This window comes from Mya arenaria, chromosome 14, assembly GCF_026914265.1.
Source record: "Mya arenaria isolate MELC-2E11 chromosome 14, ASM2691426v1".
NCBI classification, from domain to species: Eukaryota; Metazoa; Mollusca; class Bivalvia; order Myida; family Myidae; genus Mya; species Mya arenaria.
Genome location: NC_069135.1, coordinates 4,650,954 through 4,664,961, shown reverse-complemented (window position 1 = coordinate 4,664,961; position 14,008 = coordinate 4,650,954). Strand labels below are relative to the sequence as shown.

The window sequence follows — 14,008 nt, the reverse complement described above, 5'->3', positions numbered from 1 at the left end:
TCGTGTCTCACTCATGTGTCCGCAACAGATGCTGTCATGCAAATCGTGTCTCACTCATGTGTCCGCAACAGATGCTGTCATGCAAATCGTGTCTCACTCATGTGTCCGCAACAGATGCTGTCATGCAAATCGTGTCTCACTCATGTGTCCGCAACAGATGCTGTCATGCAAATCGTGTCTCACTCATGTGTCCGCAACAGATGCTGTCATGCAAATCGTGTCTCACTCATGTGTCCGCAACAGATGCTGTCATGCAAATCGTGTCTCACATGTGTCCGTGACAGTAAATATTATGGAAATTGTGTCTCACTCATGTGTCCACAACCATAGTTGTCTCATGGAAATTGTGTCTCACACATTTGTCTTCAACCATAGTTGTCATGGAAATCCTGTCTCACAAATGTGTCTGCAACCATAGTTGTCATGGAAATCCTGTCTCACAAATGTGTCTGCAACCATAGTTGTCATTGATATTGTGTCTCACTCAAGTGTCCGCAACTGTTGCTGTCATGGAAATTGTGTCTCACTCATGTGTCCGCAACCATAGTGGTCATGTCTCACACATGTGTCTGCAACCATAGTTGTCATGGAAATTGTGTCTCACACATGTGTCTCCAACCATAGTTGTCATGGAAATCCTGTCTCACTTATGTGTCTGCAACCATAGTTGTCATGGAAATTGTGTCTCACACATTTGTCTCCAACCATAGTTGTCATGGAAATCCTGTCTCACTTATGTGTCTGCAACCATAGTTGTCATGGAAATTGTGTCTCACACATGTGTCTGCAACCATAGTTGTCATGGAAATTGTGTCTCACACATGTGTCTGCAACTATAGTTGTCATGAAATTGTGTCCCACACATGTGTCTGCAACCATAGTTGTCATGGAAATTGTGTCTCACACATGTGTCTGCAACTATAGTTGTCATGGAAATTGTGTCTCACACATGTGTCTGCAACCATAGTTGTTATGGAAATTGTGTCTCACACATGTGTCCGCAACCATAGTTGTCATGGAAATCGTGTCTCACTCATATGTCCGCAACAGTAGTTGTCATGGAAATCGTGTCTCACTCATGTGTCCGCAACTATAGTTGTCATGAAATTGTGTCCCACACATGTGTCTGCAACCATAGTTGTCATGGAAATTGTGTCTCACACATGTGTCTGCAACCATAGTTGTCATGGAAATTGTGTCCCACACATGTGTCTGCAACTATAGTTGTCATGGAAATTGTGTCTCACACATGTGTCTGCAACCATAGTTGTCATGGAAATTGTGTCTCACTCATATGTCTGCAACAGTAGTTGTCATGGAAATTGTGTCCCACACATGTGTCTGCAACTATAGTTGTCATGGAAATTGTGTCTCACACATGTGTCTGCAACTATAGTTGTCATGGAAATTGTGTCTCACACATGTGTCTGCAACCATAGTTGTCATGGAAATTGTGTCCCACACATGTGTCTGCAACTATAGTTGTCATGGAAATTGTGTCTCACACATGTGTCCGCAACCATAGTTGTCATGGAAATCGTGTCTCACTCATATGTCTGCAACAGTAGTTGTCATGGAAATCCTGTCTCACTTATGTGTCTGCAACCATAGTTGTCATGGAAATTGTGTCCCACACATGTGTCCGCAACTATAGTTGTCATGATATTGTGTCTCACACATGTGTCTGCAACCATAGTTGTCATGGAAATCCTGTCTCACACATGTGTCTGCAACCATAGTTGTCATGGAAATCGTGTCTCACTCATATGTCTGCAACAGTAGTTGTCATGATATTGTGTCCCACACATGTGTCTGCAACCATAGTTGTCATGGAAATCGTGTCTCACTCATATGTCCGCAACAGTAGTTGTCATGGAAATTGTGTCTCACACATGTGTCTGCAACCATAGTTGTCATGGAAATCGTGTCTCACTCATGTGTCCGTAACAGTAGCTGTCATGGAAATCGTGTCTCACTCATTTGTCCTCAACAGTATTAGTCACAGAAATCAGTACATACTCTGAGATCAGGCTAGATAGAAATTTAACAAAACTCCTTGCCATTTTAGAAAAAAAATGCAACAAAACCTAGTTTTTAGTGGTCAAAATGAGCACAAGCCCTGCATTGTTAAAATTCTTTCCAGGCTCAAAGTCTAAAATATATAAAGCTGGGCTTTTTACTATTTTTTCATGGTTAGCACTCATAAAATGATTCGCATTGATTTTCTTAGTCTTAATTTGATGGTGTTTTTTTGCCTGTAATATAATTTTTAACTTTGTTTAATCATTTATTCAAGAAATGTGTATACAGTTGAGGACACAGGAGTGATAGGGAACCAAACATAACAGGAACAAAAACTGAAATTAACAATAACATGCTGCTTCCTGAAGCAGCGAGAGACTACCGTGTCAATAAACACGTCCCGTTTCTCCACCCCTGGCAACACTGCCAACAGCAGACGACATGATGCAGTGGCAAGTGCTAGGTTCTCATGAGGGTCCACAAGATATTCACTCACCATCTGTAAAATCCCTTTCTTATATTGTATTCTGCATATGTGGCAGTGACTTCGCCACTGTTATAAATTTCAAACTGAAGAAGGATTTATGAAAAGAAATGACAACTGTTTGTTGAGCTTAACATTTATAACAGTTCATTGTGTAAAGCCAGCAATCCATGTGCACATTGTCCGCGTATGTTCAAACCACATGAGCTAAATACTGTTGTGTCTATTCCAATTGTTGGCATTCATTAAATTTTGCGCGTCTTACCTGCATCCAATCTGTGTCAGCTAAACATGCGCAGTTAGCAATTTTAACATATGCAGACACAATAGTAGACAGGGCTTGGCTTAAAATAAATATAGTAATAGCGACAAAACTCGACCATATGAACGATTATTGACCTATAATAAAATCTGTAATGTCATGAAGCAAACCATGGGGAAATACATGTTTAAGTCTATCTTTGTTGAACATAAGTCTGCATGGAAAATATTTTTTCCAGTAAACCTATTTTATGACTGCATATCAAACATTTAAATCTGTTAATGTGCAAAACAATAATGCGACTGTTGAAATACAGTAACTCTATTAGGTATAATGAGATGCTATTTCTACCCAAAACCATGATTATCTGCTATATTTTTGCCAACGCATGGATTATTGCTTCTGTTTTAGAGAGCAGACGGGGACAACAAAGTAAGTGCAAATGGCATATGATGATACCAGCTAAAAGTATTTTAACACTGTAAGCATGGAATTGATGGGATTCATGTATATACGCATTATTGTAATAGGGAGGCAAAACATGTGCTCCAGTTCTTTATAATGATGTCCCCACTTTGGCTCTAGCACGGAAGTGTCATTCATTGGCTCTTTTTCATTATAAACCCCTTAAAGAGCTTGAGCCACTGTTAAGCACTATGTGTGGAATAAAGGTAATAATACAATAATGGTTGTGTTTGGGGCTAAGTGGTTGTTTGAACTTATCTTCAATATTCAGTAAATAGTATTTGAGATTTGGTAAGTGAGAACTCAAAACATTGCTAAAGCCATCAACATCCAAGAAACATCATGATAATTATTACAGCAGGTCATAACACAATAAATCTTACCCTGTTCATAAACTCTTCATTTTTGAACATAGCCTTGAAAAGATGGCCCAAGGTGCAGATTGGGTTGGCTCGCCCTGAAACAGAAACAATGCAGGATTATAAAAAATAACAATATAATGCACACATATAGTTTTGTAGGTGGCTTTTGTACTTATTCACAAACTTACAAAACACACCTGCACAATCTATGTTCATTTTTAATGACACAAAATATCATAACCTTAAATAGACTGCAGCTTCATTTTAATTTTTACGGAGCTTATCGTCTAAAAGTTTGCTTTTTCTCAGTCCCAGTGGAAGCATACCACCAACAAAGTCTCACATTTGAGGTAACATATAGGTTATATATATATATAGTATAATATAGATTTATAGTCTCAAACAAAATTCAAAATAGAACATACCATATAATCAATGAAACATGTTCATTTCATATGGTTTCATAAAAAAAATTGTCAGATTAAAAGTGTAGTCTTTCCATCATCAAAGTTATTAAATCACAAACTTTATAATGACCCCATTATAGAAAGTTAATTAAGTAACAATAGTAGACAAGCAATGGTGAATAAGAAGCTTGATTTTATTTATTCAATTCAACTTTTTCTGTTTGTCAAAATCAAGCCAGAAACCATTGCAAGGTATTGGTTAACCTTGTCAAAACATAATATATAAGAACACCTCCATGTTGGAGATTTTGTTTCTACGAAAAATAGCTTTAATAGGTAAGGTAACTTAGGCTATACTCCATTAGATATAGTCTGTCTTAGAAAGATAAATAACAATGAATGTAACCAATAAACAAAAACAAATAACGAAAAGCCATTGTAATGTGTTTAAAATATGTCCATGTAATCAACTTTAAGTAGACAAAACACAAACAAATAACAATCTCAAGATAATGTAGGGTACATGTAAATCCCATATTTTTATAAGATACAATAAATATAACCAGTAATATGTAAATTATGCTGACAAATTATTATTTTAATATTTTCTTGTAAATACAGAAAGAGCATTCTTTGAAAGTGGTAATGTTACATAAAGTTTTGAAATTTTACAGTGGTAACGTATTTTACAGAACTCTGTATCTAGGATACAGTACTATATAAAATATATAACCTCCTCTTTTCAAAGATTTGTCTAAATGAAATCCCCTTTGAACAGACGAAACACAGGACAGTTTTGTATTTAAATGGTTAAACGATATAAGTGAAATAATCTACATCATCATCAAAAACAAATGGCAATATAAAATATTGGCCAAGGGTAACTAAGATGTATCCAGTTGACTCTATACCTTTGGCGTGTCCTGAATCATAATCAAAGAGAAGAAACAAATTTATACCACAAATCCTGGGCCACCTGGTCTGCACTACAAGGCGGATTTAGTTTCAATAAATTCTTTAAAATTAATATTTTCAAAAATTCAAATATAAAATTTTAACAATTGCTATGATTTAATATAAATTCACGTATTATTGTGTTGACGTTGAAGAGCTCCTTTAATAAATGTTGATCAACAAATAAAATAAAGATGATAACCAAACTAAATGCATGTAAAACTAAAGAGCTCAAATCAGAAGGGCAGCCATACATATGGTTATTGGTAAGTTTCTTCTTGTACTCATTGCTACTTACCAGGATGTCGGTCATCAAAAGGATCTGGATCCATTTTGTAGAATGATTCTGTTTCATACTCAACAATCTCTGCTAATCTGAAATAAACATATAAAAGAACATAATAAGAAAATAAGAATATTCATCAAATTATGTTAGTTTAAACTTATTTAATTTTACAACGATTGTGAAACAAGCTATCGCAACTTATATTAATCACTCTCGTTGGCACAATGTTGCGCGAAAGTGTGGTCTTGTGTTGTGGGGTAAACCGGCTTGGTGATCACTAACCAAACTCACATGCGCCCAGGCGGGGAATCGAATCATCAAATTGTATATGTACAGTTTAATTAATGTTCTTAGCTGTATTCATAAATGTAAGATATGGCCATTTCTTTGCAAACTGTATTTTGAAACGCCGATGGAATCATCTTAATTCTGTTAAGGAGAGTTTTTTTTAATGTCATACTTGTAAATAAGTAATGTGAGCTATGAAGGGCTTTTTTCAACAAACATAATTAAATGAAAAGTAAATATATTTTTGAAAAGCTATTTCATTATGTTGTTAAGTACAATCTACAATTACTATATGCAGTAATCATGGACAAAGCTCTGAGCCAGGATCAAACCAGAGACCCTCTGAGTTCAAAGCCTGATAAAAATTATGCTTATTTGTTAATTGTTTGGCCTTTGAAATAAATCAACTTGTATAATTAATGAGTCAAGTATTGTGAAGTCACAACAAATGTGGCATATGATTTAGGAATATGAGCGAGGCAATACAAAATATTGTAAGGTGAAACAAACCTCTTCAGTTTTGGAACTGGATCTGATGTAGCAAAGCCAGTTGTTTCATTTTCTGAGTTCCATTCCTCAAGGATACTGTTAAGCTCAGCCAGGGAGTCAAGAGCAGCCATAGTAACCTTCTAAAAGTCATTTCATTAAAAGTTAATAGCAATTCAGAAACTTTACAGTGTAATAATTTCCATTTTATTTATTGCAGGTACATGTAGCAGCCAAATTAAGTACGAATTTGTTCCAAATAGAAAGACAGGAGGGTAGGGGTCATCTTGTGTGTATTCTGTCTAATTATGTGGCTTAAACAATGCTTAACCTGACCGAAAACTAATAAATATGAAGATTTTTCTGCTGCAGATAGGGATGCTTTGTAGATTAGAGTGACCCCCCTTTGGAATCTCATGAATATTATTTTTTCACAGAAGGTGACCAAAGGATGGTACCAATTTTGTATGCTCTTAAAACCACATGTATCAACATTTTCAGGGAACCTTGGGCCTTTTTGTAGTTAATTAGATCATGAAAAATTGCATTGAAAACCTTTTTTTTCTGTATGGCAAACAAATGTGAAATTTTAAAAAGATGTACATAGGTAAGCATGGTTGTGTTTTCTCATAGATTCATCATTTCTTATACAAAAACCTTAAACATGTTTTATCATATAAAATTTATAGACTAACAAAAAAAACCGGCTGCCATGAATTTCATCAGATTTTCGTTGATTTCCACTTAACATATATCGTGATAGATATATGGTTTCTGTTAGGCACACGTGTTGAATTGATGATGCAAGAGCAGGATAATGCATTATAGTCTGGAAAATTTCGGTGAAATTTGCGGGTAAGTTTGTTCATCAATTAATGTGTTTTTTTGCATTCGGGGTTTGAAATTGCATTTTTTTCAGTAAAAGTGTACATTTTCTTAAAGATTGGTAAGCCCACAAGTGTAGAGTTTGGTTACGATTTGACAAAATAATGGCCTCTTGAGCAGGGTCATCTCAGCAAATATGGGGAAATATAGGGGCAAGTCCCTTTACAAAGTTACCACATCATTATTAATAAGTCTGGGATTTTTTTTTTTAATGGGGGGAAGGGAGGGGCGTGGTGAAAGGGGTGTGTCAAAACAACGCACCCTGCCCCTGTGGTTTTGATCAAATCCTCTGTAATGGTCTCTAGAAATATGGCATATGATTGTGTGTCAGTTTCTGTTCGTGCATTTAAATGAAGGTCAACAATAGGTGCATATAAATACCAATTAAAATGAGTTAATGGAATAATTCTTGCATTTTTTATACTCACAAAAATATAACTGAACTGAAAAGTAAGGTTTGTCCATGTGTGATTATTTAAAAAAATATGTTGCAACTGTAAACAATGTATATCAGGATCTGATTGAGTTTTAATATTAACTTATTATCTGCTAGTAGCTTGGGCCAGTATAACTGGGTTTTGTTAATGAATATAGCAGCACTTATACTGTTACAGACTCAAACTGGTGAATGATGGAACAGCTAACCAGGCATTTGAATCTTGATTATTCAAGTCAAATTCCACCCTAAATTGGCATATTGCAGGTAAAGGAAACCCAGTGCCGAACGGATTTGGTTTCAGACTGTTTTTATTTTCACCTATTTCGCCTTTGATTAACATCTCCCATCACTTCAATCGCCTCCTTTGTATTTAAATCACAACGATATTTTTTTTAAAGAATTGTTTACAGAGGCAACGTTTTAAATGACGTTATACATTGATTATTCGTCAACTATAGTTTGTAATACCGCAAAATTATAACATGTGTTACCTTCAAAAACTATGACACTGCGAGAAAACTGATAATTTGTCTAAAAATTGCACAATTCAAGCATGTTTGTTAACGCAGACGCCATCTTTGTTTTGATTTAGTCAAAATGTCGTGCCCTGCTGCTGTAGGTTACACACTACCTTAACCGTCAAAACCATTCGGAACTCCTCGGCCATTTTTTCAAAAACAACCTCGGATGTATATGGACGGTTTACATACTTAAAAAGTGGTACGTTTAAGTCCGCTGCAAATAGATCGCGTAGTAATCTTATTTAGTAGTTAAAATTTATGACTTAACTCTTGGGAATCGTAATTATGTTTGCAATAATACACTTCACTGGCAATCAATTTAAACTGAGAGCAATGAATAGAACTCTTAAACACTACATTTAATTAATGCTTTTATTAAAAAAAATACGGACTACTTCAACAGATGTACCGGCATACATCCGAGGTTGTTTTTGAAAAAATGGCCGAGGAGCTCCGAATGCGTCAAAACGTGTGATAGATAATACCTGGGGCTAATAACTACCATGCAGATAATATGTTAACTTGAACAATTGCAAAATAAATGACGAAGGGTTGTAAAAACAGTATATTTTCAAGGAACGTTTGTATTGTGTATTGAAAAAAAACACAACGGTAAAGAAACTAACATGATACATTGTATTATTGTTTGTTTGTTTTTTATTAAGTATTCTTCAAAAGTAAATGCAAACATCTCACACATTAACAAAAAGGGGATTGTCCCGGATAAGAGTAAGCTATCAAACTATATAGCAGATTACCTGATATTAATTACATGTAAGCTCATCGAGAAATCATTAACAGTAGGTTGATACAATTCTTTAATTTATATGTAAACTCCGCATAAGTCAGCTTCCAGCCAGCGGGCCTTGGGAGGAACTTTACTCGAACGGGCCCTACGCGTTCAATATTCAATGGGTTACGCTTAAAGATTATCAAAAGAGTTCCCGCGATAAAAACACTTTTACTTTATTTTGTTTAACTGAGCTGGGAGAAAAATATCTTCCATGGCCGAAAGTGTAATTAAAGATAAGTGCACCCCAACCCGAGCGTAGGGTGTTTTGCGGAAACGAGGTTTACCGAGTTTCCGCAGATCACCCTGCACGAGGTTTGAGACGAAAATAACCATCTGACCATGTACTTTTTATACTTTAGTGTGATATGTGTTATTTAATAGTTCTTACAGAAGGCTGACTTATTAATCATTTTGAACTTCAGAAACATATTTAATAACTCGGAACCTTGAATACTTTCAATTGTTGTTACTTCTTCCTTTGTGACAATATTTTTTCTACAAGTTGTTGAATTTTCTCATAGCCTTGCATACATCATATTATATCATTTTCCGAAAATTCCCCGGCTGTCCGACTAAATCATAAATGTACGTTTATTTGGACTAGTTCTGCACCTAGCAGTAGTAATTGCATTATTGTCATTGGAAGGAAAATGTATGTTGAATGGCCAGTTATGAATGATATATGCTCACGGTAATATTGGAAACACATTTTGACGTTGCTAACAGTTTTATTATTTCACCGCTTTCGCCTGTCAGATTGTTAAAGGTTGCAGACCAGTAATTCGCGTTTCCATAATAAAATCGCGTCTGAAATAACGATTGATAGTGTTCAAACCATCAAAACTGGTTTACGAAGGTTTAAGATTTATATTTGGAAATTATTTCATGCAACAATATCATTGATCAACAAAAACAACCATTTCATCATCACTTGAATTGTCCTCCTCAATATTGCCGCGTTTATTAATTATAATAGCATATATAAAATATTGATAACAAATTAGTCGTAAGAGCTAACTCAAAAGTCGCTCAATGGTTAATGTTCTCATGTGCAAACGTTGATGTCAAATTGGAACGGCAAATATTTTCATTGCGCAGCTTACCCTTGTTTCCGTACACATGCTTCATTGCTTGTTCGCTCTGCATTATATGTTAAGCCCCTTGCTTTCTGCATCATTTATATATTGTACACCTATACGGTTGTAAAGGCGACCGCAAGCCGGTTGAACTAGTAATGTATGTAGGAAAGGTTACAAGAAACACTGCGTTGATTGATAATGGGTATTTATTCAAAATGCCATAAAATAAAATCAAAGTCAACAAGAATAGGTTGACAAGTGTTACGTTATGTTTCCCGTAATACAATATCTGGGTGGGTAAACCGCCAAAAGGCAAAGCCGCCGCTTGATTTTCACCCTTTGATTATGCATTTGCATTTTTTTATACTTGTGTTTGTTTGCTGTTTTGTTTCCTTGAATTAACTAGCGATTTAAAATTTCCAGTTCCCGACAAATAGTTGTTTTTAATAACATTTCCACCCACATCTTCATTTGCCTTTTTTCTTTTTTTTATATATAGTTTCGTGCGTGTATTCTAATATGATTAACTATTGGGGGAGACCTCGAGAGTTTGGATACTCTGATACAATTTATTAATAAATCGATGTTGTGATGATTATTTTTTTAAGTTTTAAGTCGCCCATGTTGTTATAATGTTTATTTTATTTGTATGCGTATCCAATATTAATGTCTCTCTTTAATTAATCATCGTTCTTTATTTATCTATACTTTTGTTTCAATTTTCAAGCTAAAACAGTTCGATTGTAATCAAGAATAACTAACTTAACTCATGATTTTTCTTTAACAAAAAAGAAATCGGAAAGAAACCCTAATTACCTCATAGTTTAATTCATTTCCCATATTAGCCTCTTCGGTAACTATACTGTTTCTTAAACTATATATTTTTTCTTCTTCTGTCTATGTGTTTTGTTTAAACATAATAACTTAATGTTAACACTTTGGTTAGAATTTTTATTTTGATGCTAATCACATTTTGAACTTTCCTTGAAGATACACTCTTACTCCCAAATAAGATTTACCACGAACAATTGTATTGTTTCAATATTCCAATAAAGGAGGAATAAGTGTCGAAAGCAATGGTTCATATGAACGATACCGAGTTTAATTTGAAAGAAATGAACATAAAACATGGCAATTCTACCTTATGAGACTATATAAAAGACCACAGTAAATCTTTAAGCATTCACAAATCATTTAATATTTTTGCGCTCTCTGTTATTAAAAACACGGTTTCAATCTTGTTATCAGTAAGTAATATTTTCCATAAATGCATTATTTAGTAAGTAGTTAAAGGTTTATCAACTGCTGTTTGTTATACATGTGTATGTATTGATTTTGAATAAGAGTGTCACTTTAAATAGAAATGTTAAACGGTCACGTGTTGTGGGTCAAAGGTGTGTGTGCCAGAATGTTTTGTATTCAAAGATTATAAATTATTGTTTAAGACTTCAGTCAGAATTTTATTTTGATGCTAAACACATTTTGAACATTCTTGAAATAGAAAGGTTGAAAAGTCATGAATTGTATGTCATCGGTATATATGCCATTACTCGATCGACTTTTTGTTAATTTCTTGCACACAACGATATGATAGTTGACTGCCCTACTATGTCCATTATTTGAACTCTACAGAGCAAAATACTCTGTGTAAATTTACACTTTGTAAATTTACACTTTAATGGTAAAACCCTTTACTAAAAAGACATATGGCTAACGAGTTAATTACCACCAGTGGTATACTCATATCCGTGTCCAGCTGGACATTTGGACTAAGGTCTTTGACACACTAGGAGAAGAAAGTCATATTTCAGACAACAAAGTCACATAAATAGGCTGGTGACGTGTTCGAAGAACTTGTGTGACATGAAAGGACACGAACATTTCGAATGCGCTTGTTTGTAAAAAAGAAGGCACACTGATTATAAGTACTTTTATTCCGAACTTTTCACTAACTTCAGCCGCCTTAAAATTTGCTCAAACTCTTATTGCGCCATTCCATCATGCAAATAGTGTACAATAGTTTGTTACTAAGAACTTAATAAAACGTAAGTTTTGAAACATTTTATTTTGGGCCTACCCCACCCCCTTTTGTACTGTGTAAGATCCTTAAATAATACATAGAGTTGGGCATATTGTATTCTCAAAAGGCCTGTCTGTGCACAGGTTTTATACTGAAGATGGTGTCAATTACAATATTTATAAATCAAAAATAGCATGTTAAGCAGAACATTTGGTGGAATGAAAGCTACAAATGTCAACATCTAGCAATTAACGTATCAAACCACGACTTGTATGACTTAATGTCCTGTATTTTGTTATATGAAGGTCTTCTTCATGTCAATAGTGGCATATCAATATAAGTGTCTAGAAGTGGCTTGGAAATTCAGTGAAACGTCTATCCCAAGTGTAAGACCATTTTATAGGTTTCTATCTAAAATATCAATATAAAACCAAAGATAAATGTTTGAGAAGACCCCCAAATATCATGGCAAACGGTAACCTTTACTTAGACAATTTATGATTAAAACGGCAAATGGTGCACTTAAAACTGAGCGAAGTTTTTTTTAAAGTTTTAAGTTCTATTCAAAACACAGAGCAACCAATGCTATTAAGAATGTTCTTTATCTGATTCTTGGCAACCTATTCACAATTTTGGTAAATATACGTCACTACGACAAACAATACATACATTGGTGTTTCTTAATTTTAATAAACTTTAAACATTAAAATTAAACACATATGCCATACTCCCATACAGGTTCACTCTTCTATATTAGCTCATATAATATACATAATACAATCATAATAAATGCCACTGAACAAGATGAGAACATTATTACGTCATAAATGACTGTATATGACGTAATTGTATGTCGCGTGACTACTATTTAAAATACCTTTTTCATAAATATTATACATAGGTCTATTTCAGATTGTACTTATTTTGTCTTTTTATCACTAAATAGTTTACCGCAAACATTTAACTTCCTAGAGGAATCTCATATTTTCAATAGGACTGTCCGTGTAACATAATGTTTGGAATATACTTTTTTATTTTAGCAGATACTTGTAAAACTGAAGTCGAAGTCGAAATTAAGATATGACAACACTACCTTTCTTTGGATCCGTACAATAAAATAAGACTAATCATACTATCAAACAGCTGTTAGGTAAATTAAATTTCTCAACTTTAGACATGACATAGCTGTACGAGCTTGATTAGTTAAATGTATCTTGGAATTGCCAAATTTACCATGATATTTGGACATCACACCTAGGTTGCTAAAGTCATCTACAGCTTCTAAGAGGATATTGACAAAGGAAGAAAAACAGGCTTATTTCTCAAATAACCTCTTCGAAAGTCTACAACTTCAGTTGTATCAGTGTTTACAGATAAATGCCATAATTTGTAATATTCTTGTATTCGACTGAGTGACTCTTAAACGGCAGTTTGACTTTCTGCAAATATGACAGTGTCATCTGCATACAATTGTAAGTATAATTTCCAAGCTGCATCAACATCATAATCGCTCAACTGTTTATTTATTTAAGTAGAAATATAATGAAGTCCTTCACACTGACGTGACAAATAAGATACAACATCGTTAACAAAAATGGAAAATAGTACTAAATGGGGAAATATTTTCACTCTAACGCACACGTAATCCAACGGGTGTACATAGCTCTCGTAAGCAGCGCAAGGTGTACGGCTAAGATATTTTATTGCATCGGCCGGTGTTAAGCATGAGACTGCCTAAAACCCGATCACCGACTTCTTTAAAAATGCATGTAAAGCCACGCCTATCTCAATAATTACACGAGCCAGAGTCACACAATTTAAGAGAAATATTACCAGCATGTGAAGTTATACATCTTGGGTTATGTTTGTGGCCGTGCCCAGCAGGGTAATGTACATTGGCTTACACATATTTTAGTCAGGGCCATACACCTTAATAAAAATGTTAGTGTGCAAGAGGTCAAGGTCAAGGTGACATTTACTAAATATCTTTAGTTCAAATAAAAAATATAAGGGTTTGCTGACTATAGTGTTAAATGGTATTTTATTTCACGAGTATCATAGAAAAACATATTTTCACGAACGGCAAAGCCAAAGGTGGCGATCTTATATTCTGAGATGTATTGATATTTAAATTTATCTTTCTAAATACCCCCTTTCTGGAATATCCCTTTGCTACACGGCCACCCGTAGGAACCCCTCATGTGCACTTTTGATTGCCGATGACTGTCGTTCCTCAGCCGGCTTGTGAAGCCGAT

The 14,008-nt window shown here is 34.7% G+C and overlaps 1 protein-coding gene across 2 annotated transcripts in view; it reads right to left on the bottom strand.

The window, feature by feature from the left end:
* Positions 1-7,952, bottom strand: part of LOC128217006 (DDB1- and CUL4-associated factor 1-like) — a 52,164-nt gene extending 44,212 nt beyond the window's left edge. For both annotated transcript variants that reach the window (XR_008258171.1, XM_052923798.1), the window contains exons 1-4: positions 7,832-7,952; positions 6,041-6,159; positions 5,255-5,331; positions 3,617-3,690 (exon numbers count right to left, since the gene is read on the bottom strand). Coding sequence is in view for 1 of the 2 variants with exons in the window: in XM_052923798.1 (XP_052779758.1) it covers positions 3,617-3,690; positions 5,255-5,331; positions 6,041-6,150 (261 nt within the window). In the remaining variant the exon portion in view is untranslated. The remainder of the gene's footprint in view (positions 1-3,616; positions 3,691-5,254; positions 5,332-6,040; positions 6,160-7,831) is intronic.
* Positions 7,953-14,008: the final 6,056 nt, after the last annotated feature.